The following is a 25,249-nucleotide window of genomic DNA, read 5'->3' as shown; positions in this document are numbered from 1 at the left end:
TAGGCTAATCCTCCACCTGCGGCGGCGCCGGCACTCCAGGTTCTAGTCCCAGTTGGGGGGCCGGTTCTGTCATGGTTGCTCCTCTTCCTGTCCAGCTCTCTGCTGTGGCCAGGGAAGGCAGTGGAGGATGGCCCAAGTCCTTGGGCCCTGCACCCATATGGCAGACCAGGGGGAAGCACCTGGCTCCTGGCTTCGGATCAGCAGAGCGCGCCAGCCATAGCAGCCATTTGGGGGGTGAACCAACGGCAAAAGGAAGACCTTTCTCTCTGTCTCTCTCACTGTCTAATTCTGCCCATCAAAAAAGAAAATAAAGAAAAAAAAAGTTGTACTTTGGAAATTTATATTTATTAAATAAAAGTTAAAAAAGAAGAAATTGTAATATATTGAATTTTTATTTTCTTTCAGCATTCAAAATTCTTTCTGAATTTCCTTGTGATTTCTTCTTTGAACTATGGATTATTTAGAAGTACACTGTCCAATTTCTAAATATTTAGGGATTTCCCAAAATTCTTTCTGTTGCCCAATTCTAATGTTATTTAATTGTGCTGGGTAACACACCTTGACTATTTCAGTTATCTAAGAAGCAGTTATTTCAAACTCTGTATTTAGTTTATCTTAGAAACCTTCATGTGTGTGATAAAAAGAAAATGTGTTCTGCTGTTGTTGGGTGGGGAATTCTATAAAAATTAAAGCCAAGGTGGACTGACAGTGTTGCTCAACAGTGCTATTTTCTGTCTAGTTCTATTACATATTGAAAGTGCAGTACTCGCCGATCAGGGAGAACATATGATACTAACTGAGCACCAAAGGGGAAACTTGTTGAAATGAAATGGACACTAGGAGAAACAGTGACTTGATCAGCTCTTGTCCTGACGGTTGATGTACAATGTAATACTTTATCCATTTTAGTATTTTTTTTGTTCTAGTACCATTGGTTGAACTCTGTAATTAACACACAATTATTCTTAGGTGTTTAAATTTTAACTGAAAAGTGATTGCTGTTAGGAATTTGGAAAACATTATGCTGAGTGAAATAAGCCAGTCCCAAAGGGACAAATACCACTTGTTCTCCTTGATAGGTGACAACTAACTGAACACCAAAAAGGAAACCTGTTAAAGTGAAATGAACACTATGAGAAACGGTGACTTGATCAGCCCTCACCCTGACTGTTGATGAGAAACTTGATATGTTATCCCTCTTAGTATTTTTGTTTGTTTGTTCTACTTAATACTTTTGGTTGAATACTGTAATCAATACACAATTCTTCTTAAGTGCTGAAACTTAACTGAAAAGTGATTGCTATTAAATGTAAGAGTGGGAATAAGAGAGGGAAGAGATGTGCAATTTGGGACATGCTCAAGCTGACTTACCTCAAACAGTAGAGTTAGAAACATACCAGGGGATTCGAATTCAATCCCATCAAGGTGGCATGTACCAATGCCATCTCACTAGTCCCAGTCATCAATTTCTGTTCACAATTGATCATAATGATAGGACTAAGAACCAAAGGGATCACATAAACAAGAATAGTGTCTGCAAATACTAGCTGATAGAATAAAAAAGGGAGAGAACGATCCAACATGGGAAGTGAGATACACAGCAGACCCATAGAATGGCAGATGTCCTAAACAGCACTCTGGCCTCAGAATCAGCCCTTAAGGCATGCAGATCCGGCTGAAAAGCCCATGAGAGTATTTCAGGCATGGAAAGCCAAGACACTCTGGGGGAAAAAAAAACCTAAATGAAAGATCTCCACGAGTGAGATCCCAGTGGAAAGAATGGGTCATCAAAGAAGGAGGTACCTTTCTCTGAAGAGAGGAGAGAACTTCCACTTTGACCATGGCCTTGTCTAAATATGATCAGAGTCGGTGAACTCAGGGGGCTTCCATAGCCTTGGCAGCTCATGACAAGAGCCTAGGGTGATTACTAATGCCATAAACAAGAATGTCAATTTGTTAAGTCAACAACAGGAGTCACTGTAAACTTACTCCTCATGTAGGATCTCTGTCCTTAGTGTTCTGTACATTGAGATTTAATGCTATAACTAGTACTCAAACAGTATTTTTCACTTTATGTTTCTGTGTGGGAGCAAACTGTTGAAATCTTTTCTTAATGTATGCTAAACTGATCTTCTGTATATAAAGAGAATTGAAAATGAATCTTGATGTGAATGGAAGGGGAGAGGGAGCAGGAAAGGGCAGGGTTTCGGGTGGGAGGGACGTTATGGGGGGAAGCCATTGTAATCCATATTCTGTACTTTGGAAATTTATATTCATTAAATAAAAGTTTGAAATCAAAAAAAAAAAAAAAAGAAAGTGCAGTACTGAAACTCTGATTCTAATTGCTGAATTATCTGTGTTGTCTTTAATATCTGTCAGTTTTTGTTTCATGTGTTTTGCTGTTCTTGTAGATGTGCATATACTGATAACTTCAGTATGTTCCTGGCAAATTGACTCTTTGACCACCATGAAGAATCTTTGTCTCTAGTAATATTTTCTTTTCTTTTGCTTTTAATGTAGATACTCAAGCTGTCTTAGGTGACTATTTGCATGGCACCTATTTTCCCCATCCCTATATAGTCAACCTATTTGTGTCTGTGATTTTAACATCTTTCTGTAGTAAACAGTTGGATCCTGCTTTTGTGTCAAGTCTTAAAATTTGTGCTGTTTTTATTAGAGTTCTCATCCATTCACATTTAATGTGATCATTGATGTTGTTGGATGTATGACTGTCAAATTCTGTTTGTTTTCTATATGTTTAATTTTTATTCCTCTTTTACAGCCTTCTTTTATGCACTTTTTTAAACTCTGGAGATTTAGCATATGTCAGTTAACTTCATAATCTATTTTAAGGTAATACTTAGTTTCTATAAAATATAGCAATTTTGCTCCAATGTAGCTCTTTTTCCCCCTCATTCCTCACTGCTCTAATTGTCACATATTACAGTATTATAAATTTCAATGTTGTTACAATTATTGCTTATGAATTTTAAACAACTTTTAAAGCTTTAAAAGACAGCCATTTATTCTTTCACATCTTACATTGCACTACTCTTCATTTCTTTCCCTGCATTTGAATAACCATTGATGTGATTATTTTTTGGTGTTAGCAAATCTCATAAAACATTTCTTCTATTAACCAGTTCTCTAAGGCAAGATGTATCTAGACATAATTTTATTTCTCTCTCATTTTTGAAGAATACTTTAAGTGACTCTTGGTAGACAACATGTTTTTTGTTTTGTTATGTTTTCAGAATTTTAATTTTGCTCCATTTTCTATTTTCAGATCTCCACCATTTTGATAAAAACTTAACATTTAATCTTATTGTTTTTCTGCTGTGCAAAATAATTCAATCCTTTGATGATTTTGAAATATTCTCTTCACTTTGGTTTTCAATAATTTCACCATGACATGCTAGATGAGAATTTCTTTATATTTATCTCACATTGTTTTTTGAGATTCTTGAATTTGTGTCTTAATATTTCTCATCTAATTTGGGAAATTATGAATATTTTGTAAATTTTTTTACCTTCCTTTTTCTTATATTTTTTGCTGGATCTTCCACTATACCTATTTGCGGTAGACTTAAACTTGTCTTGCAATTCTCTGCCTATCTGTTCAGTTTCTTTGACCTTCTTCCCCTCTGATTCTTTTAGTTTGGATAATTTGTTGTTCTGGCTTTAACTTCACAGATTCTTGCTTCTACTATCTCAAATCTGTTATTGAACCTAAGTAGTACATTTTTCATTTCAACTATTGTACTTTTCAGTCTCATAATTTCCATGTGATTCTTTTTTACAGTTTCTATTTTTATTATGAACCCAATTAATCATTATTTTCCTTTACTTCTTTGACTATGCATAGCTATGACAGTTGCTTTGAAGACTGTTCAAATTAACAACTTTGCCCACTCACAGTTTCTACTGATTAGATATTTTTTTCTGTTTATAAGTCACACTTTCTTCTCTTTTGCATATCCTATAACTTCTGGATGAAAACATTGAAATTTTAGAGAATTTATTGTAGCAATTTCAATTTTGATTTTATTCCCCTATGTGTTGTAATTGCCTTTATTTTGCTTTGTTTTTTCATGACTTGCTTGGACTACAGCTCTGTTTTCTCTCTTCCCACAGGGTCTGGTCATTGTACCAACGCTTAGTTTTCACCATCCTCATTTTTATTCTTTTATCCTGACATACTATGGATTATACATTTGTCTGTGTAGCTTATTTGATAGACAATCTTTTGGTCACATGTTTTGCTCAAAGCTATATGCCAGTAGGGCTCTTGTCCTCTCCAGAAAGATCTCAGTATGGACTGGACATGCATTTAAATGTCATGTGGATTTCACATGTGTTTTCTTTTCACTGGACTATCCTGCAGCTTTCTTGACCACTTCCTGCTCAGCCGAGTATGTGTAGAGAGCTTGGTTTGTTCTTGTACAGCTTGTCCTTTCCCACAGTCCCCTGAATCCACTCTGGCCAGTCTACCATCACACTGACCGTCCAAGCAGCCACCACCTTCTCTTCCTTTTCTGTTTCCTTTTCAGTTTGCTGCTTTCATTGACAGTGCCACGGGGTGTAGGGTTTCACCCTGTGCCAAACTAAATCAGCTCCCTCTAGCAACAAAGCTGCTGATTGTGACAGCCAGTCCTGCACTAGAAATATCCCCACGTCAGTGGAGTTGGGCAAAGGGGAAAATGGACCTGGAGCTTCATACTCCAATGAACAGATTCCTCTTTGTTGTTTACTGGTGGCTTTTCCCAGAGTTGCTAAAAGATAATTTTTGAAAACTGTGCCCAGTTTTGGAGCTGTTTTGGGTGGAAGGGAATTGTTGACATCTCTTCCCAATGGAAGTCACTAGTCTTGCCCACATTTTAAAAAATACTGATCTGGAACATTCCATTGGCTGTTATACTTGCTGCAGTTTTTAGTGTGAAGACCATCCCATTTCTGGCTTTGTGTCTTCTCTCTGCTTACAATAACATGGTAGGAAAATCATGATACATATTTTGACTAACCAATAACTAAGTGTGATTTGAATGAAAGCTTTCTAATGATGCAAAAATTACAAAAATGAATTCCCTACCCACAACTTTTGGTGGAGTTGCAGAAGTCTAGACTCTGGGTAGATAGACATACCAGTTCAACACTAACTTAATAATTGGCTTATTAGCATTTTTTTTGCTCTTTGGAGGAATGTTACTGCTGCTGCCCACTGATAACAAGAAAAAGGGACCCTGTTGCAGTGCCCTGGGAGTTGACTGCTAAAGACACTTATCCGACTAGAACACATCTTTGCAAACGCCTGCAGTGTCCCCGCTGTAAAAATCTTCCTTTGATTGAAGGGAAAGTATCCTCTTAGGTAATGGCAGGTGATTAGGATCATCATTTCAGAACCTGTAAGGTGTCCAAGGAGAAAACTCCTCAAACACCACATCCTGGGCCAAATTTCTTAGCAGTCCTGTTAGAGTGGGCGGCCTGAGCTTCTCTAAGTGGCTGTGAACAGATAGAAGAGAAGGATTTACCGAGCGGTGAAATCATGCCTAGCAGAAGCCTCGTAAGAGAAAAGATTACTGCGTGAGAATGTGGTAACATCACCTCTTGGCCTTATATTACATACCGGTTGGGCTTGTGAGAACCAGGGACTGACTACCAGGAAACTGGTATCTTCTGAATTCCTTTAAGACAGAGGGGAGGAAGTGTTTTCTGGAGGAACAGAAGGAGAGAGGTGCTTGCTGACAGATGGAGGCTCCAGAGGACGTTGTTGGACATGACAGAGCAGGGGAAATTGGCAGACAAATCAGATGAGGGGTGAACATTCTGCAAACAAAAATATAACCTGAGGGCCTGACATGTGGCAAGGAGGGTGAAAGAATCCTTTCTCCTGTCCAAAACAGAGCCACACAATCACAAGGAAAAACACAGCCGTGTTTTCTTAAATACTACGTATATCTATAAGGGAATTGAAAGATAACTAAAAATTAGTAATTAACCTGGCCATCACTATCAATATCATCATATCCTTAATATATTCTGCTAAGTGAATCATGTAGTGGGAGTGTTCAAGTGCCCCCGTGTGACTGATAAAGATGTCTTTCGTGTTTTAATGTGTATTGTTAATGTAGAAGCCCAAGTGTATACCTGGAGCGGCTTCCTTCTCAGGTGATGCCTCTCTACCACCTGTCTCACAATTCGTTGTAGCCTTGGGCATTTTTGGAGTCAGCCATTTGTGCTAAAAGGGAACTAATGAATAGTGCAAATGCCACTAAAAAAGTAGAATGCCTTTATCGGAAGGCACAGATGTTAACTTATCAGATGCAAGGAAAGGAAACTCTTGCTAATTGGATCTTGTTCTCCCTCTGTCAGTTCATTTAAGAAGACATTTAAACAGCACACAGCTGGAATGGAGAAGTTCTCTTTAAACAAGACTTCATAAAGCCAAGATGGTTTAGAGCACTGCTGTCCACTTCCTGTTTTTTGCTAGTTTGCCTCACCTGTTTACATGAAGCTATTACTAGCATTGGAATACATTATTAAGCAAAAAGAAAAAGTTTCCAGAAAGACAGAAAAGTGTTGTTAGGTCATATTTCCAACCCAATCTCATGGTGCAACTGATTTTAAAGGAACCATTACACTTTAGAATTGAAAGTGCTTTTAGACACATGGTACTCAAACTCATTCATTTTATAAACTAGGAAGTGGTGCTCAGAGGGTGAAATGAACAGATGAAAATAATAAAGTGAAATTCTGAAAGACCCTCATGAAGATGAAGCTTTTCTTACCATCGGATAAGTGCTGCTTTCAACATATTACCTTGCCTTCCTCTCCAATCAGATGAGATTAAGATGTATTTATCTTATTTTCTTTATCATTCTTCTGCATTTTCTTCATTTCTTCACACATTTTCAGGGACACAGAATTTGAGATTTCTTGTTTACTCAAATTTTTCAAAAAATTTATATTTATGTATTTGAAAATCAGGGAGAGGGAGAAACAGAGAACTTCCACCCCATTAGTTCACTCCTCAAATGCCCACAATGATCAGGGGTGAGCAGGGGATGAATCTAGGAGCCAGGAACTCCATACAGGTTTCCACATGAGTGGGAAAAACCCAACTATTTTAAGCCATCACTGTTGCCTCCCAGAGTCTGTATTACCCAAAAGCTAGAATCAGGAGCCAAAACCAGGAGTTGCATTCAGGCACTCCGGCATGGGCGTCCGAACTGGCACGTGGGTGTCTAAATTGGCATCTAAACCACAAGGCCAAGTACTCAACCCATCCACATCTTTCTAGTGTCTAAAATAGTAACAACACTCCACAAGGCCTAAGGCAACTTTTAAATAAAAACATTTCAAAATTCTGCATAGGGTTCTAGTATATTGTAGATACTTTCTCATCCCTATATTTGTGTAGTAGTAGATGGAAAAAGTATTCACACGAGATGAGTTTTGCTGGGTTAAATTAAAGAACTTGTCTGAACTCTCCACTGAGCTACAAGCAGATTATCTTAAGTGACTGTCTCACCATTTCCCTGGATGTCATAACTCATGGTTACCCCAGCCCATTAACTATTATGTTACAGTCAATACGCTGTACATCATGTCGCTCTACGGAGTGACTTGGCTAAGTGTGGACAGGCAGTTTCCAAGAGTCTTGTGGCCTTCCCACAATTTACTTTGTATTTGAATGGCAAATTCTGTTGTCTCTGACCTGAACACCTTACAGAACATAAATTTCCTGAGAGAGATTCAAACTCAGTGTCTACCAGAGTATCTGACAGTGTCAGCTGCTTCTCCTTCCTAAGGCTGTTATTCTTTTAATTTGATCTAATTTCTATTTATTTATATTTAACTGATAATAAAGAATATATGGAATAAAATCTGGCATTTCAATACATGTATACATTGTGCAATGTGCAGACCAAGGTAAACATTGTCAGTATCCTCAAACATTTATCATTTCTTTATGGTGTTTTCATGCTTATTTTCTTCACAGAAAAAAACATTTTATTCACCATGTGTGTTTTTCATATGCTCAAACAATCCAAGTCCCTTTACTCTTGTTCACTATTTTAATGTTGTAATTTTTTATAAAAAGGACTTCCTTACAAAGAATATCCTGAAATTTGAGAATTTGAATTTTGAGACAAAAAAACCTAACACTACTGATTTGAAAACTATTTATTCCACCAATTGAGGGTATTCAGGACTCCATTCCTATCACCTTTAGGAGCTGATGGGCTAAGAGCTAGAACTCTGACAGATGCGTAGACATAACAGTCATTTTTGTAAACTCAGTGATGAGCCACAGACCAGGATGAGAAAAGCCTATACTCCTACTTCTCCAGGTACCAAAATGTGCACTTCATCCAGCAGGTGGGCAAATAGATGTTGGCGAGTCAAAGATCGAGGCAGTTACAGTCCTAGGCAAAGGAGCTACCAAGGCTGCTGGTCTCTTCATCACCTATGGAAGAGCTGGCCTTCCTGGCCAGATTTCAGGCCGGAAGCATGCTGCCCTCCTGTGTGTTGCTGTACTATGATTATCTAAATTATGTTCTCTAAGTATTTCTAAAGTTCTAGAAGGGCAGACGCTTGGTGGGTGATTGAGTCTCCACATCCCGTATCAGAAAGCCTGTGTTTGAATCCTGATCCACTCCTCATTCTAGCTTCCTGCTAATGCACACCTGGGAGGCATCAGAAGATGAATCTAAGAGTTGGGCCCCCCTCGCTCCCACGTGGGAGACCTGGATTGAGTTCCAGGCTCCCTGCCTCAGTGAAGCCATGTCCATCCCAGGCTAGGCTTTTGCAGGCATTTGGAGGTTGAGTGAACCAGTAGATTGGGGATTCCTCTCTCTCCCCTCACCCCTACCCTGTGTGTGTGTGTGTGTGTGTGTCTCATTCTGTAAAATAATAAAATAAGTAAATATATCCTATAAATACTTGTGAAATACATAATTCACCTCTCACCAGAAAATCCTCTGGGAATTTCAGATCCCATTTCCATACCCATTGCAGCCCTCCTGGCAGGCCAAGAGCCAGGAGACTCATTCTGCGGCTCAAACTGCACAGGTGAACTCAAAGTCATCCCTCCTTCAATATTCCAAGGCCGGGATCAGACAGCAAAAACATATTCCAGGGTTTGTTTTCATTAAAGCACATTTAAAACCAGTTAAAGACCATGACTTCCCATAAAACCATGAATGAAGCTGAGTGCAGAGCCAGGTATCTGTATCGCAGGCTCATCCGTACCACCCTCCAAGGTGTCCCTCCAAAGGAGACAGGGCTGGGGTCTGGGATGCCTTGTGTTCCTCCACCGAGGTCTCTGCAGAGGATGGCTTGGCAGGATCAGAGATGGGACCACTGAAGCGAATGATCTATCTTATAAATTAGACTTCAACTAGTGTAAAAGCTGCTGAAGTGAGGGACCAATTGTTTTGGTAGCCTGTCGGAAATCATTTCAGAACTGACAAGACAGCGAGCTGCGGGGAGTGATCTCCCAGCCTTCAGCTCTCAAGCTGGGAAGGAAGCGGAGCGGGAAAGTAGGAAATGTGCATGGTGCAGGCGCTGCAGCCAGATCTGAAGGCCCCAGCGGCTGCTGGCATCCCCTGCCCGGCTCCCTCCTCCTCTCCCCTCCCTCTGTGGGGATAGCATTCAGTCCTTTATGGAATCACAATGAGTTGATAGAAGCAATAGCAACAAAAACAACATCAAAAGGAATTACACCACCATCAAACTATCTCATAATATCATTAGTGACCTAAATTAAAGCAAGATAATTGCCCCAGCAGACAACACACTGCTATGAAGAATACTAATAACGCCAAGTGTGTTGCAGCCCTGTGCCAGAAGCCCAGGCACTGGACCGTTTTGTAATTTGTGTCCAGATCAAGCTTTTACTCAAGTTGGAAACAATAGAACAGAATCTATGCAGTTTCCCCTGTATATTTTTTAGTTATCTCTCTCTTTTTTTTTTCCTTCAGGGTCCCCTCTTGTTCAAGTAATAAAAGCAAAAATGGGCTCCTTAAAGCTCTGCTGAATTTTGAGTAAGTCGTTTGTCAGACAAAATCTGAGAAATGCTCAACAAGCCGTGGCTTTCGTGGGAAAGCAGCGAGGAGGAGCTTTCTAAAGAAGGACACAGAGTTCTGAGGCTTGTTGACGGTGGTTCGTTTCGTCTTTGTCATAACTGGATTGCCTCCGTTTGCTGATCCTGTAACAACACGAATACTAGCAGGTTTCACATCAGTAAGTTGGGAGGGCACTGAGGTGCAACACGGGGGGACTCTGAAGCGAGGATCCTGCTTGTCTCCCCTCATGGCTTTATTAGCTTCAGGTCCGACCTGACTGGATGTGCATGAAATAATCAGCCATGGTTCCATGCATTGATGAATGGCTTCCCTCTGTGTCATTTGAGAAGAGTCATCGAATCAGGCCACTCTTGACCACTTGCTCTCAAGACCTATGACTCGGGATTAAAGTTGGAAGTGGAAGAGGTCTCCTGTCACACCTAGCAGGACGCCTGGGCCACTACTTAAGCGTGATGGATGTTTGATGCCCAGGCAAGCTCTGTCAGTGGAGGAAGACAAGATGTAGGCAAAAGTCCAGGGCGGAGTCTAGCAACCAGGTGACAGGAGCTGTGCAGACTCCTGCAGTCCTTCAGGCCAGGCAAGATTCTAGAATAATAACCAAGACCCAGAATACTGCTTAACATTAAAAAGCACTCCGTATATATTCAATGGAGTGAAAACTAGCAACCTGCCCCTTACTTTTGCTTGTGTTATGTTGACTTGGTTTTTTATTCTGTCCCATATAGAGATCTTATGACATCTCAAGGTTGTTTATGGTGACCAATACTCTCATATTATATCTCCTTATGATAATCATCATCATCTCTTGTCTTCCCAATAATCAACTTGAAATAAGCAAGACAGTAAATAGGTTGGGAAGTGCCCTAGCTCTTGCCTGGATGCAAGACACTATTGTGTGGTCTTGGTACGTTATGGAGACCTCACTGGGCCTCAATAGCTGTAGTATGAGAAGTTTGAAAGTGATAGTTTCTGGCACAAGCATCTAGCCTAGCAGAAGAGGCCATTTAAGAGATCTGCATCCCATATTGGAGTGCCTGGGTTTCAGTCCCAGCTCCGGCTACTGATTCAAGGTTCCTGCTAATGCAGATTCTGAGAGCCACTGGTGATAGATGGCTCAAGAAGTTGGGTCTCTGAAATCCATGTGGGAGACCTGGATTGAGCTCCCAGATTCTGGCTTCCATGTGGTCCATTCCCAACAAATGCAAGCATTTTGGGAGTGAACCACTGGATGGAATATCTGTCTCTCTCTTTTTCTGTCTCTCCAATAAATAAATGAAAAATAAATAACTACAAAATAATTTTAAAAGAAAATATCATCTTACACGTGATGTTGATGAAAATGTTAAAGAAACAATATACAGGCTTAGCATGATTGTTAACTATGGCTTACATATTAAACATAGGTATGACTGACACATTGTTGGTAGAAATATAAAAATATTTGAAGCAAATGTGTCAAAATGTTAAATTTGTTAAATTTTAAAACTGGCCGGCGCCGCGGCTCAATAGGCTAATCCTCCACCTAGCGGCACTGGCACACTGGGTTCTAGTCCCGGTCGGGGTGCTGGATTCTTTCCCAGTTGCCCCTCTTCCAGGCCAGCTCTCTGCTGTGGCCCAGAAAGGCAGTGGAGGATGGCCCAAGTGCTTGGGCCCTGCACCCCATGGGAGACCAGGAAAAGCACCTGACTCCTGCCTTCGGATTAGCGCAGTGCACCGACCGCAGCGGCCATTGAAGGGTGAACCAACAGCAAAGGAAGACCTTTCTCTCTCTCTCTCTCTCTCTCTCACTATCCATTCTGCCTGTCAAAAATTTTTTTTAAAACTAAAAAAATATAAAATTACAATAAAGAAATATAAAATGTTGAAGTCATCATAGAAATCATATAGCACATCAGCCTCAGGTTACACATTGGAAAATTAGTCTCAAAAGGTTTAGTGAATTTCCTGAGACTGTACAACAAATTAGTAACAAGGATAAAACAAATGCCACCGAAATTCTAACACTGCTTCCCCCACTCCCCTATGCCACAATGCCTCATTTCTTACTTTCCCTATGTTCAAGTCTGACAAGACTAAACTAGAATAAAATGAATGGATTGGGATAAACTGTTCCCTCAGTAACATTTGAGAAAAGAAACTAGGTAACTCCACAGTGCACCTTGTCTTCAGGTTAACTCATTTGGGTGTTCCAGACTTTCAGTAATGCCCATGAGCAATGTCTACCTTTAATGCAAAGTGCATTGTCTTGCATATAGTAAGTGCCCAACACAAACTGTTTTTAACTTGATAAACAAATAAAGTAGAGGATCAACTCGATCCGTGGTTCTCAAAATGGGGATATTTGTCCTTTAGGGGAAATTTGGAAAATGCAAGTTTTCATAGTCATGAGGAAAAGTCTTCACTGGCATCTACGTGGAAAAGGCCAGAGATGCTACTGATATTGAAGGGTGCACGGCAGAGCCTTCACAGCATAGCTTGTGCATACTACCAGTACTGCTTAGGTGGAGAAATCTCGAAAGAGATCCACCTTTAATATATCCAAGTCATTTATCACGCAGCTGTAAAAATAACATCTTATTAATTTAACTTTCATAATCATGTTGAAATTATCTGACATAATAAAATGAAATTGTAATGGGCTTGGTTGCGGTGGTTAAGTTACAACTTGATGTCCACGTCCTTTATTGGGGTCTCTAGATAAAGTCCCAGTTACTCCACTTCCAATCAAATATTGAGTTCTGGCCCCTAGTTTTGGACTTGTCCAGCCCTCGATGTTGCAGGCATTTGGGGAATGAACTATCAGAGAAAATATCTCTCTCTCCATCTGTTTCTGTTTCTCTTCCTTTCAAATAAAAAAAATTAAAAACATTAGAAAATAAATAAAATGAAACAAAGATCAAGTAGTAAATAAACAATAATTGGAAATGACAGTTTGGTGTTCTTGCTTTTTTGTTATTATTTGAAATTATTTCACTCGAATTTTGGATAATTAGGTCCTAAACAGAAACTCTTGAAAAGTAAGGGATGTTTGAATGTAGTCATTCACAAACTTCCATGAGCATCACAAATATCTAGAAGGCTTGTTAGGGTTTCTGATTCAGGAATTTTGATATGCAGCCTGCAAAAGTGCTGTTCTAGCAAATCTTCAGATAATGATGCTTGTCTGGAACTATTCTGTGAGCATCACTGCATTAGTGTTCTAATTTCACCACCCCATCTTTGTTTGTTTGTTTGTTTTAATTTTCTGGTTTTTTTTTTTTTGATGCAAAAGAACAAGTCAATAGCCCATTTGATTTTGATGAAAATATTTACATGGGTCCAATTCTATTATGGTCCCCAAACATCCCATATTTTCCACTGCTTTGTTTACTGCATCATTTTCGATGCAGCTGCTACCAATAAAGTCTCCTGAGCATACTGTAGGAATCTGGAAATGGCATCCTTACACAACTCCTTCTCTGCACTCTCTCACCCTTCCTTCTTCCTAAAATGTGTTACTATTGATTCAGTGAGAGATTAGACAATTACACAACTTCCACTCTGACATTAACAGGGTTAACCATGAGAGAAACATCCATGTCTTGTCTGTTTATTACTTTTGCAATTAGATTTGCATACCATTGATGCCTGCTCCCAGGGGTGCATTTGTGATATAGAGAAGGTAAGACAAAAATGAGGCCAGATCTCTGGCAAGTTCCTACTTAGGCTACTTTCCTCTCTCGTGCTTACATTGTCTTCCTACCCTGTGAATCAGATGAAAACCAGGAAAAACAAGAGGAGGCAATAATAGTGCTTACTCTGGCTGGAAAATTCTAGTCCAAAACAGTGAGCCTGGTTTTGATTACAACTGGTAATCAAACTGAGTACAGTATGCCTTGACTTAATGTCTCAGGAAATGGTAATCTGTACATTGGAAGCTTGATTCTAAAGATTGTACGATCCATTGAGTTGGACAAGAAGTCACAATTAATCACCTTTTTTTTCCTTTCAGTATTATGTTACTGCTTCCAGGATAGGAAAGGCTCCATAGGATAATTGGGTAGTCAGTTAATAATTGGGTAATATTCATTTTCAGGGTATAGTGGGAGAACAGTATTAAGGGTGGCAATGTAATGCCACTGAACTGAGCTATGCCATACAAGCATTTTTTATACAATTCCAAATCCTAGTTTCAATTAACCTTGCATTTCCAAAGACAGTAAGTTGAATGCCCTTCAACTTCCTTCAGTTTATAGCCTTTTTAACTATGTGTATGTACCTAGCATAGAGGGACATTCTATAAGAGGAGAGGGCATAGAGTTCATTGCTTCACTGTAATTTTCAGGTCCAGAGAAATGGCTGTTTGTTTCATGCTAAGCACTTTCAAACTTCTATTAGTACTATTCCTAATTGTTATGCCCTGGAGAAATTGCATAGTAGCAGTTTAAGAAAGCAGGGAGCACTTCACTGGAAATAAGTCATTACACAAAAACACATACACATACACACTCTATTATCTGATAAAATACATAGCCCAGAATACAAACAGTCACTTATTCGAATTACTTCATTCTGAAGTTACTAACTTAGTTTTCAGTAATGTAATAATCTGGAGCACGTGTTAGATGCATGCATTCATCATTCCTCTTATTCACGCAGCATGTATTTATAGAATGACATATGCCAGATAATAACTATTGCTCTACTGGTGGCTATACAGATTCTTCCTGTAAATTTCCCCTCACATTGACCCACGAACTGGGATTCAATGTTTCAAACAAGAGCTTTTTCTATAAAATGAGTGGAGCCACACAGCATATAACTGTAAAATAATGAAACTGACTCTCAAAGTAGCATAATGGAACACAGTACATGGAGTTGACTGACAGTTGGTGACAATGGAAGGCTGTATGTATGTGTTAGTGGATTACCATTGGGGCAGCTTACAAGCCTACACATTTCACTCACCATAATCTACTGAAAATATGCTTGTGAAAAAATTGACTGCTTTTTAACATTAGGTGGCTCTTTTACAATAGTTAAACAAAGGATGCTAGACCATTCAAAAAATTTCAGTGGTATTTTCCATTCTAAATACATTGTGTAAAACTGTAGTCCTTAATATTAAAAATGAATTAAGTCACTTTGTTATGAGAAAATGTTGAGATTATGGTCTCCTCTGAGGTAACAGGAAACCTTCTGAGGCTTGTAAAACCCATATTGGAAACACTTTAACACAAATTTTAAAATAGAAACAAAATTAAAACTTTTATTTAATAATAACTTTGCAATAGACTCTGAAGAAAATAGAAACAGGGTAAGAGTCCCTTCTGGGGGGGGGGTCATTTGGGAGCAAATGGGTGGGTTCTTAATTGGCCTTTCTCTCATAGATTTAGATTTCCACTGCAGGAAATGGGAGTGTTGTGCAGGTGTTAGCGTTTCACCGGGAAAAAAGGAAAGTCAGGTCAGAAAATACACCCTGGTTCAGAATGCAATTTTTGAGAAAATAGAGATAATAGTGATAATAAAGATAACTCATCTTTTTTCATCATTACCTAACTACAAAAGTGCCTTTATCTTTAGTAATAAACTCTGTCTCGCTAACAAGAAGAAAACACTGTATGTTTTAGTAAAACAATGAAAGGAAACTTCCATTGTTGTGTAGCAATTTTGTTAAACATGAGTAAAGGAGGAACTGAGCCTAGGAAAAATGACAAGATGTCCCCTTCTAAGGAAATAATCTTAAGAGATTGGATGGGAGACCCAGGTGTGCTTTTAAAAAGTGGTTCCCAGTGTTGCTTGTGTGTTCAGATAGTTTGGGGGATTCGAAAACTTTGGCAGTTTCTATTGCAAAACAAATTGATGTTTTCCAGTGAAGCCACTCAGACCCTATTCAATTACTATGATTTAGGAATAATATTTAATTTTCAGGAATGTCAGAAGTTTGGTTAGTTGCCTGCTTCCTCCTACCTAGAGACCCTTTATATGATGAGTCTTACCAGGTACAGGTAAGAGGCAAGCCAGCATTGATGTTTCTCTTTCTCCCAGGATACCAGTGGACAAGAAGAAAGTGCTAGTGAAAGAGAGATGCTAAGACTATATATTTTCTTTTCTCCTGTCACTCATACTCTTGCAGAAAAAGTGAGTGGGGTGCTTTGACTGTAACTAGGCACAAATGAAGTAGAAAGGCATTTTGCCAGATGATCTCAGGGGGTGCAAGTTCTTATTGTTTTGAAAGACTCCTGCAGTATTTACTCTTAGTGGAGTAACTGGATATATTTTTGTATTGTGACTAGGACTTTAGAGATGGAGCTGCTGGATCACAATTAAGTTACCATTAAAGAGATTAAGGAAAGAAGGGAGGGAGGGGGGGAGGAACAAGATAAAGAAAGAAGGAAGGAATGGAGAGAGGGATGGAGAGAGAGAGGGAGGAAGAAGGCAGAGAAGGAGAAGGGAAGCAAGGAGCAGGAAGAAAGTGAGAGCAAGAAAGAAAAATGTTATGGCTAAAAGTCAGACCCATCCCACTCTTGTCCTGTAATCAAGTGCCACCAGCCAGTTTACAGCAAGCATATGGACCACAAAGTGCATTGAAAATGCAGAGACTTATTTCACCTTCCTTGACCCATTGATTCCAGAGGTAACACACTTCAGTCTATGCTGAATGGGCCATGGGTTGGACATAAAACAAAACTGTTTGGAAATTAATGAGAAGAAGGATACCCATGTGAGCACATTTACTGTCAGTGTGAAAGACAGAAATTTCTGTGTGACCTGTGACAAATAATGTGTTTCTGGGTTTTTGGAAGCAAAACTCACCAGACTGCTAATCTCTTGATTTTATTTTATTTGGTCATCCCTCTTCCTGATCAATTTCTGCACTTACATCTCCTGGATTGATACAGAGGCTGTTCCTCACCATGTGTTGAAAGGATATTGTCACCCAGTGAAGAGTCACAGCAAAACCTGACTCTGTTGTGTTGGGTGTGTGAGAGTCTGTGCCCACACATCCTGCACCCCTCTTTCCCTCTCACAACAAGCAAAGGCTCAGAAGTCTTTTATTTTAATCTTTGTTTTTAATTCATTCTCTTTCAGCATTATCCACAGTGGATCAGATGGTTTGGCAAATGAATTTCCATTGAGAGGAGGATTATCGTTAATTTAATAGCAAGCATGACAAGTCTGTTGAAGTCATATTTCTCTACAAGCTTTCGTAAAGTTACAAGCTGCACTCTTGATACTCTCTTTGGTACTAGTCGTTATTTTCCTTTACATACACATGCTGCCTTTTCTATTCTCAAAACTCCTATGAGATCAACAAATGATCCATATACTGAAAAGGTAAATGGATCATGCACATGAATGATACTGCGGTTGTTCATTTACTGTAGGATAGCAACATAAAATGAAGATTGCTATTTGCATGGGATTCATTGTGATTTTTTTTAATGGTAGGAAATTTTCCACATCTTTGAAAAAGAATTCTTATTTGGAATGTGATGTTTTAAGTGTTAAATGAAATGTTCCCAACCTTCTCCTTAACTTTTGACCCTAAACCCACCCAAGTTTTGGTTTTTGTTTTAAAATAGGTCATTTAATTGTATGCTCCTTTAGCTTGATGATTTTAGCTGAATTTAAACAAACCTATCTCTTAAAATGTATGCAAACCAAGCTCAGCAGAGACCTGAAATACCTCAATAGCCTTTTATTCAAGTCAACTCTGCTACTCAAAAAAAATTAGTGAAACACAAATTATTGCACTTAGAAAATTACACACACATTTTGTTTAATTGTGTATAAATGAACCTAGAGGGAGTATAATTCTGTAATTTTCAAGTCACAAATGGAGGTGAACAGGTTTCTAGGCATTTGACTAAAATAATAATTAGGCGAGTGGCACACATTATCCCACGTTTATGGTGCCATAATGCAGAGCTGATCCCATTGAGTATTTCATTAGTTGCTATGTTGGAAACTTTTTATCTAAGAAAATTTCTAAATGTGGACTATGGTTAATCTTTCAATACAAGTCAAACTAACCATAAAAAAGAATAAGAAATGAGAACTCACCATTTCTTTTTCAATTCCACTGAATTGTCTTTAATAAGTACAAAGACTTCTCTAACATGTCACAAGGAGAGCATTTCACCCACTGCTCTGTTTGGCAGCCAGTCTCTTGTCTCTCTCTTCAGCAATGGTGAGGCGGATCCCCTTTCCTTGAGGAAGAGAAATCCATGGTTTGTTGCCCTTGCCAATAACGAAAATGTTGGAGAGCCAAGTGGCAAAGCTGTTGCCATTCGCATCTTTCACATGAACCACATCAAAAGAGCCAGGATGTCTCTCCCTGTTGGTGATCACACCAATTCTTCCCAGATTGGCACCTCCAGTCACCATGCACAAGTTACCAGTATCAAACTTGATGAAATCAGTAATCTTGCCAGTCTCAAGATCAATCTGAATGGTGTCATTCACCTTGATGAGGGGATCAGGATAGCGAATGGTACGAGCATCATGGGTCACCAGATGAGGGATTCCTTTTGTGCCCACGAAGATCTTTCTCACTTTGCACAACTTGTACTTGGCTTCCTCAGGTGTAATGCGATGAACAGCAAAGCAACCCTTGGTATCATAGATCAGACGGAAATTCTCCCCAGTCTTGTCAATGCTGATGACATCCATAAAACCAGCAGGGTAGGTTATATCAGTTCGGACTTTGCCATCAATCTTAATGAACCGCTGCATGCAAATTTTCTTTACTTCGTCCCCTGTCAGTGCATACTTAAGCCTGTTCCTTAAGAAGATGATGAGAGGGAGACATTCTCTCAGCTTGTGGGGACCAGTGGATGGCCGAGGAGCAAACACACCGGTCAACTTATCCAGCATCCAATGCTTTGGAGCTGCTACTCGCTTCGGATGCTTCTTGGGACCACAAGCCATGGCTGCGCTACGAACGGAAAGAGCGAGAACTCACCATTTTATATTGCATGTTAAAAGAGAACTAAAAATTTATCTTCAGCTTCTTGTTAACTACTCTAAATAAGATGCATATAATTTAAGGGCAACCTTATGTCCTTTCAGAGACACAACATCACACCTGCTTGAACAGGTTTGTATACTCTGGAGAGCATACAAAAATTCCATACATATTGTAGGAGCTTAATAACAGTTGCTTGAAATAGGAAATTATGTCCTGTTTGATACCAAATTTTATTTTTCTATCTAATTTTATAAATTTTTCATCCTAAGTGGTTTAAGGCGATCAATGAGACCAAAACACTATAAAATAGCCTCTTTTATTTTAACTGAACAGAAAAGATCCTACTCTTGCATGCGGATTGATTGGCTTCCTAATGAGAAACTAAATAGCTTCAAATTACACAGTAGTAATATTTGGAGCAATGTATGCGTTCCAGTTGTTAATGATTCTTAGGAAGAAAACAAAAAATTGAAAATCAGTATTTTTCAATACTGGATACCATAGCAACTTTTTTCTATTGTATTGATAAGTACAAAAATAGACTGTAGGAATTTTTCCAGAATTATAACTGGCCTCCCTATCAGTTCCTCAGTGAGTATTGAATAGCACAGTGGGGGATTCTGGAGGAGAAGACATACAGAGCCCTAGCAGGGGACATCCAGAAATAAATCTGTGAGATCAATTGCAATAAATAGGATCCTGTGCTCCACATTGGACTGCAGAGGGAAAGAGTAAGTAGTTGAACTTTTGAATTTGGGGGGGAATTTCTGCAAATACAAATATGGATTTATAAGTCTTTAAAATTGATGTACTTTATTATTATGGCTTATTAGGTCATACCAATCCATTTGTATTCTGTGTACCCATGTGTACAATGGACTAATGGTAGATAATGCCTTGTTCTTTCACCTTTCCTTATTGACTGTTTTCATTACTTCATTCCAACAAGCCTTTATGGCATGTGGGCTGTATGCTAGGCACTTGCTTTGTAAGGATGAAGTCAACAGACCAGAAGAAACCCAGCACTGTGAAGATAGTGTGATATATTCATTGATGCCAAGAAGGGCAGACATTCCATACTATGGGGGAACACACAGGGAAGTCCAGTGCTTGGTCTGGAAGCAGCGTAGGAGACAATGTGGGCAAGAACCCTTACAGTGAAGGGAAAGGGAAAGACATGGTAAGTAGCTTGAAGATTAGCCACGTAAGGATTTTCAGGGCTTTTATGATGTAAGTGCTGTCCTTAGTGGTCTCAAACCTAGCCCTGGGATGATTAAAGCAGGGGGAAAGTGAATCTGATAAAGCAGACAGTTAGGGGTGTGGGCTCTGGATTGATTGGATTGCATGTGAAATGTGTGTTTACTGTTGAGTTTGTTTTGCTGTCTCTAGGGATTAGCTAGCCTTGGGAACGACAGTTTTTCCAGGGTTACCAAAACCCCAAGCCGAAAGTGAATCAGCGCCTGTGCTGTGGCTAGCCCATTAAGCCTTCTTCAGAGACACTGACCTCCCATATGGGCGCCAGTTCAAGTCCCAGCTGCTCCACTTCTGATCCAGCTCCCTGCTGATGCACCTGGGAAAGCAGCACAAGATGGCTGAAGTGCTTGGGCCTCTGCACCCACATGGGAGACCCAAGGAGGTTCTGGGTTCCTGGCTTCAGCCTGGCCAGGCCCTGGCTGTTGCAGCCATTTGGAGGGTGAACTGACAGATGGAAGATCTCTGTCTCTCCTCCTCTCGCTGTAACTCTGTTTTTCAAATAAATAAAAATAAAATACGTCTTTAAAAAATAAAAATAATATAATACAACGAAGAATAAAGAGATTTGATAACACCATGTTAGTTACTAAAGCTATAAAATGCAATAGGGTTGTAGAAGAAAAAACAATATGCAGAGGGAAGTACACTCAACTGGGGTGTGAACTTATAGGTTATAATCCCCAAACTATTTTTTTTAATTTACAAAATTCACAACATATCTTTTTCTAGGGTTGTTACAGGAGTGAGACAAAAAAATTGTAGGAGCTGGCATTGTGGCCAAGAGGAGTAAGCCACCACTTCGAATGCTGGCATCCCATATGAGCAACAGTTCCAGTCCTGGTTGGTTAACTTCCAATTCTCCTGGGAAAGTGGTGGAAGATGGCCTGAGCCATGGGCTGCTGAACACACATGGGGGACCTGGATAGAGTTCCTGGATCCTGTCTATCTGGGAAGTGAACCAGCAGATGGAAAATCAAACTCTCTCTCTCTCTCTCTCTCTCTCTCTCTCTTGCTTTCAAATAAATAAATAAATAAAAAGACAATTTTTAAAAAATAATTGTAGTCGTATGTTTTTTAGAGGTTTGTAAAAATGTCCAGCCCAGTGCCTGGTCCATAGTGAGTGTTTAATAAATGCATATTTTCTTCCTTGGAGCTATAATCATCCTGAAATACTTGGCATAATGGTGAATTAAATATAGTGACACATGGCAGGAATGGGGCTGTGTTTTCATTGGTAGGGACCACAGACAAGAGAGTGCTGTTCCTGCTGGCACCCTCATCGCATCATGGGTGAGAGTGAGCTGGAGAGCAACATAAACATTTTACCTCTTAGATATATTGAGCATTTGTGTAATCAATCAGTTATCTTCCTTGTTAAAAATAAGTTTTATTTCCATTTGTTCTGGATAATGTTAAAAATCACCAAATTTCCATAAGGATAGGAATTGTTAAAAAAAGAAAATTGTGGGACCAGTGCAGTGGCGCGGAGAGTTAATGCCCCAACCTGCAGTGCTGGCATTCCATATGGAATTCTTAAAATAGAATTTCTGATGTTTGTACCACTGTTTGTCTGATTTACTCATCTTCACACAATGTTTTTTAGATTCATCTCTGTTGATGTGCGAATCCATATCTCATTTTTAGTGCTGCATAGAATCCCAGGATAGAAGTGTGAATGCAGCAGTGTTTATTTACCACTCACCTGGTTCCTGATTTGGTCTTTTCCTATCTGGGGCTACTGCAAATAAAGCAGGTATGAACATATATATGTTCTAAACTATGTTAAACTTCTGGTCCCTCTAGGGATCCTATACATGTACTAGTTTAGAAATACGAAGTTTAAAGAAACCGTTTTTATTTAATTTTCTCCCTTTGAGAGAATGATCCAACATGGGAAGTGAGATACACAGCAGACTCCTAGAATGGCAGATGTCCTAAACTCTGGCCTCAGAATCAGCCCTTAAGGTATTCGGATCTGGCTGAAGAGCCCATGGGAGTATTTTAGGCATGAAAAGCCAAGACACTCTGGAAAAAAAAAAAAAAAAAAAAACCTAAATGAAAGATCTCTGCGAAGGAGACCCCAGTAGACAGAATGGGCCATCAAAGAAGGCAGTACCTTTCTGTGAAGGGAGAAGAGAACTTCCACTTTGACTATGACCTTGTTTAAATAAGATCAAAGTCAGCGAAATAAAAAGGCTTCATTGCCTTGACAACTCATGACTAGAGCCTAGGGAGATTTCTGACGCCATAAACAAGAGTGTCAAATTGTTAAGTCAACAACAGGAGTCACTGTGTACTTACTCCCCATGCAGGATCTCTGTCCTTAATGTGTTGTTCAATGTGAATTAATGCTATAACTAGTACTGAAACAGTATTTTACACTTTATGTTCTGTGTGGGTGCACACTGATGAAATCTTTACTTAATATATACTAAATTGATCTTCTGTATATAAAGATAATTGAAAATGAATCTTGATGTGAATGGAATGGGAGAGGGAGCGGGAGATGGGAGGGTAGTAGGTGGGAAGGAAGTTATGGGGGAGAAAAAGCCATTGTAATCCATAAGCTGTACTTTGGAAATTTATATTTACTAAATAAAAGTTTAAAACAAATTTTCCCCCTTCAATTTAACCTCAACCTAAACTAGATTCTTAGTTATCTGCCGACGACAGTTTCCTTGTGAGTTCTTGTGGTTCCTCACAGTGCTGTCTCTCTGAGTCGCAGCTTCATGCTGGATGGTCTCCCGGGTGACTTCCCGTCAGAAGCAGGACTTGCTCACCTCTGCTGTGTTCTTGGTCCCAGGAGAATTTCCTTACTCTTTTGGAGACCTGTAGATCCATTGAAAGGGGTTCTATATTTTGAGATAATGAATTAAATTATTTTCTAAAAGTATTCCACATAATCAAAGCAGAGATTGTATTCAAATCTAAAATAAACAGAATAACCAGAGAATTTTCATATCTCTCAAATCTGAGTTTAAATTCCATCTCCATGTTTTAAATGGATAGCCTTTAGCAAAGCATTTAATCTCTATGATCTTAGCTTCTTCATCCATTTTATCAAATATGATTAGTAAGATGCTTACTAATATTCATTGAGTAGCATAATTAACTATTTGATATTATAACATTAGTTGACAAAGTATATAATAATTTAAATAATGTAATTAAATGTCAAATGCAGGATACGGAATTATTAAGCAATCTATTGTATTAAAATATCTAGCTGCATGCATAAAAATAGCTGTAATAAAAATAGTAGTTAATATTAGAGATAAAAATGAAAGTCTTACATATAGAAAAACCTTGACAATAGAAAATTAGAAAAAATTTTACTAGTGTCTGTTTAACTTTACAATGATAATGAAGCTTTTAACAGTACAACCCAGTTGTCTATAAAAAGCATAACATTTTCTTCCTCAGTCCACTTTTTCCTTAATAAGACAGAATCTAAAGGATTTTGAACTTTGAAGTAAATTTCTATTTCAAAAACATCTCATGATTCTCTGGCAGTTTTTTCAAACAAGGAAATATAATGAATCATCAATGAATCTCCTGCAAAACTTGCCTCTATCAACCAATTTTACCCAGTCCAAATATTTTTTTTGTACATTATATTATTACAAGTCTTACTGATTTTAAGACTTGTTCTCTTAAGTCAAGTATGTGACCTCTTGGATTATTTGCTGTGAAGGCATTCTTTTCTCTGTCCCAATCATTCATGGTTTAACTGTATCCTTATTTCCTTTTATTGTTGATTTAAGATCAAGAGCCATCAGCACCTGATTTGTACTGTGAAAGAAAAAAAGCAGACAGAATACTTCATAGATGTGAATACTGTTATTAAATAATCCATTAATTTATCTTTATTACTAAACTTTCTAATTCTTATACTTCTTACCAAAGGGGCTATTTATCAGTGCTTTCATTGCTTTAATACTACTTTTTGTAGCTCTCTGAAGTAAAATGACATGTACATCATATAATGCATTGGGTTAGTTCTGTGTAATATACCAACAGTACTTTTTAAGCAAGAATGAATTGTAGGATGTAATCTGTCTAGGATTATATATCAGCTTCTAATTTTACCACTCATGCTATTACATTTTTGGGTATTCAATGTCCTACTAGTACTATCTCTACTCAAATGCCTGCAGCAACCAGTGTTGAGTAAGGTTGATGCTAGGAGTGAGGAACTCCAACCAGGTCTCCCATATGGGTGTCATGAACTCAAGTACTTGGATGATCACCCACTGCTTTCCAAGGTACATTCACAGAAAGCTGGATTCGAAGCAATATACTCTCAGATATGAGATGCAGGCTTCACAAATGTCAGTTAACCTGCTGTGGTGAAATATCTGCCCCTCTATGTACTTGTTCCATCATAATCTCCCTTTGATATACGAAAGATGTTTATTAAATTGAAGCAAAGCTGTTCTGAACTTAAACTTTGAAATCATTTAGGGGCAGGGGAGACAGCAACTGGAAGGATAGAGTAGGTCATTAATCACACAAATAATGTAGCAGTTCAGTGATTTAAGATTAATTTCAAATTAGAAGAAGAGATATTGTCAGAGCTTTTGATCTGTGCATTCCACATTTGCAGATGCAACCATCCACAGATCAAAACTGTTCAGAAAAAATTATGTCTGTACTGAACATGAGCAGACTTTTCCACCTTTGTCATTATTCCCTCAACAATACAGGATAACTAATTCAATACTGTTTACATTGTATAAGCTATAAGATGTAATATAGAGAGGATTTAAAATATAGTGTAGGATGTAGGTTCTATAAGAATTCTATGTCAGATAAAAACTTGAGTGAGGGGAGATTCTGGTAAACACAGGGGAGTGAGACTGGCACCAATCCCTCATGTGTACAAGGGGACCAGTGCATTTTATTTAAAAAAAAAAAACTCATTACAATATTCACAAGGCCAGTGTTGTTATGC

At 38.8% G+C, this 25,249-nt stretch overlaps 1 protein-coding gene across 1 annotated transcript; it reads right to left on the bottom strand.

Moving 5' to 3' along the window:
• Positions 1-18,136: 18,136 nt before the first annotated feature.
• LOC100355379 (small ribosomal subunit protein eS4, X isoform-like) lies at positions 18,137-19,029 on the bottom strand. Its single transcript, XM_002714164.5, has one exon. It carries the CDS (start codon positions 18,999-19,001, stop codon positions 18,210-18,212), a length of 792 nt encoding a protein of 263 aa, XP_002714210.1. The 5' UTR covers positions 19,002-19,029; the 3' UTR covers positions 18,137-18,209.
• Between the last annotated feature and the right edge of the window lie 6,220 nt (positions 19,030-25,249).

This window comes from Oryctolagus cuniculus, chromosome 5 (assembly GCF_964237555.1).
Source record: "Oryctolagus cuniculus chromosome 5, mOryCun1.1, whole genome shotgun sequence".
Lineage (NCBI taxonomy): Eukaryota > Metazoa > Chordata > Mammalia > Lagomorpha > Leporidae > Oryctolagus > Oryctolagus cuniculus.
Note: the sequence above shows the minus strand (reverse complement) of the source record. Positions and strands in the feature narration are given on the sequence as shown.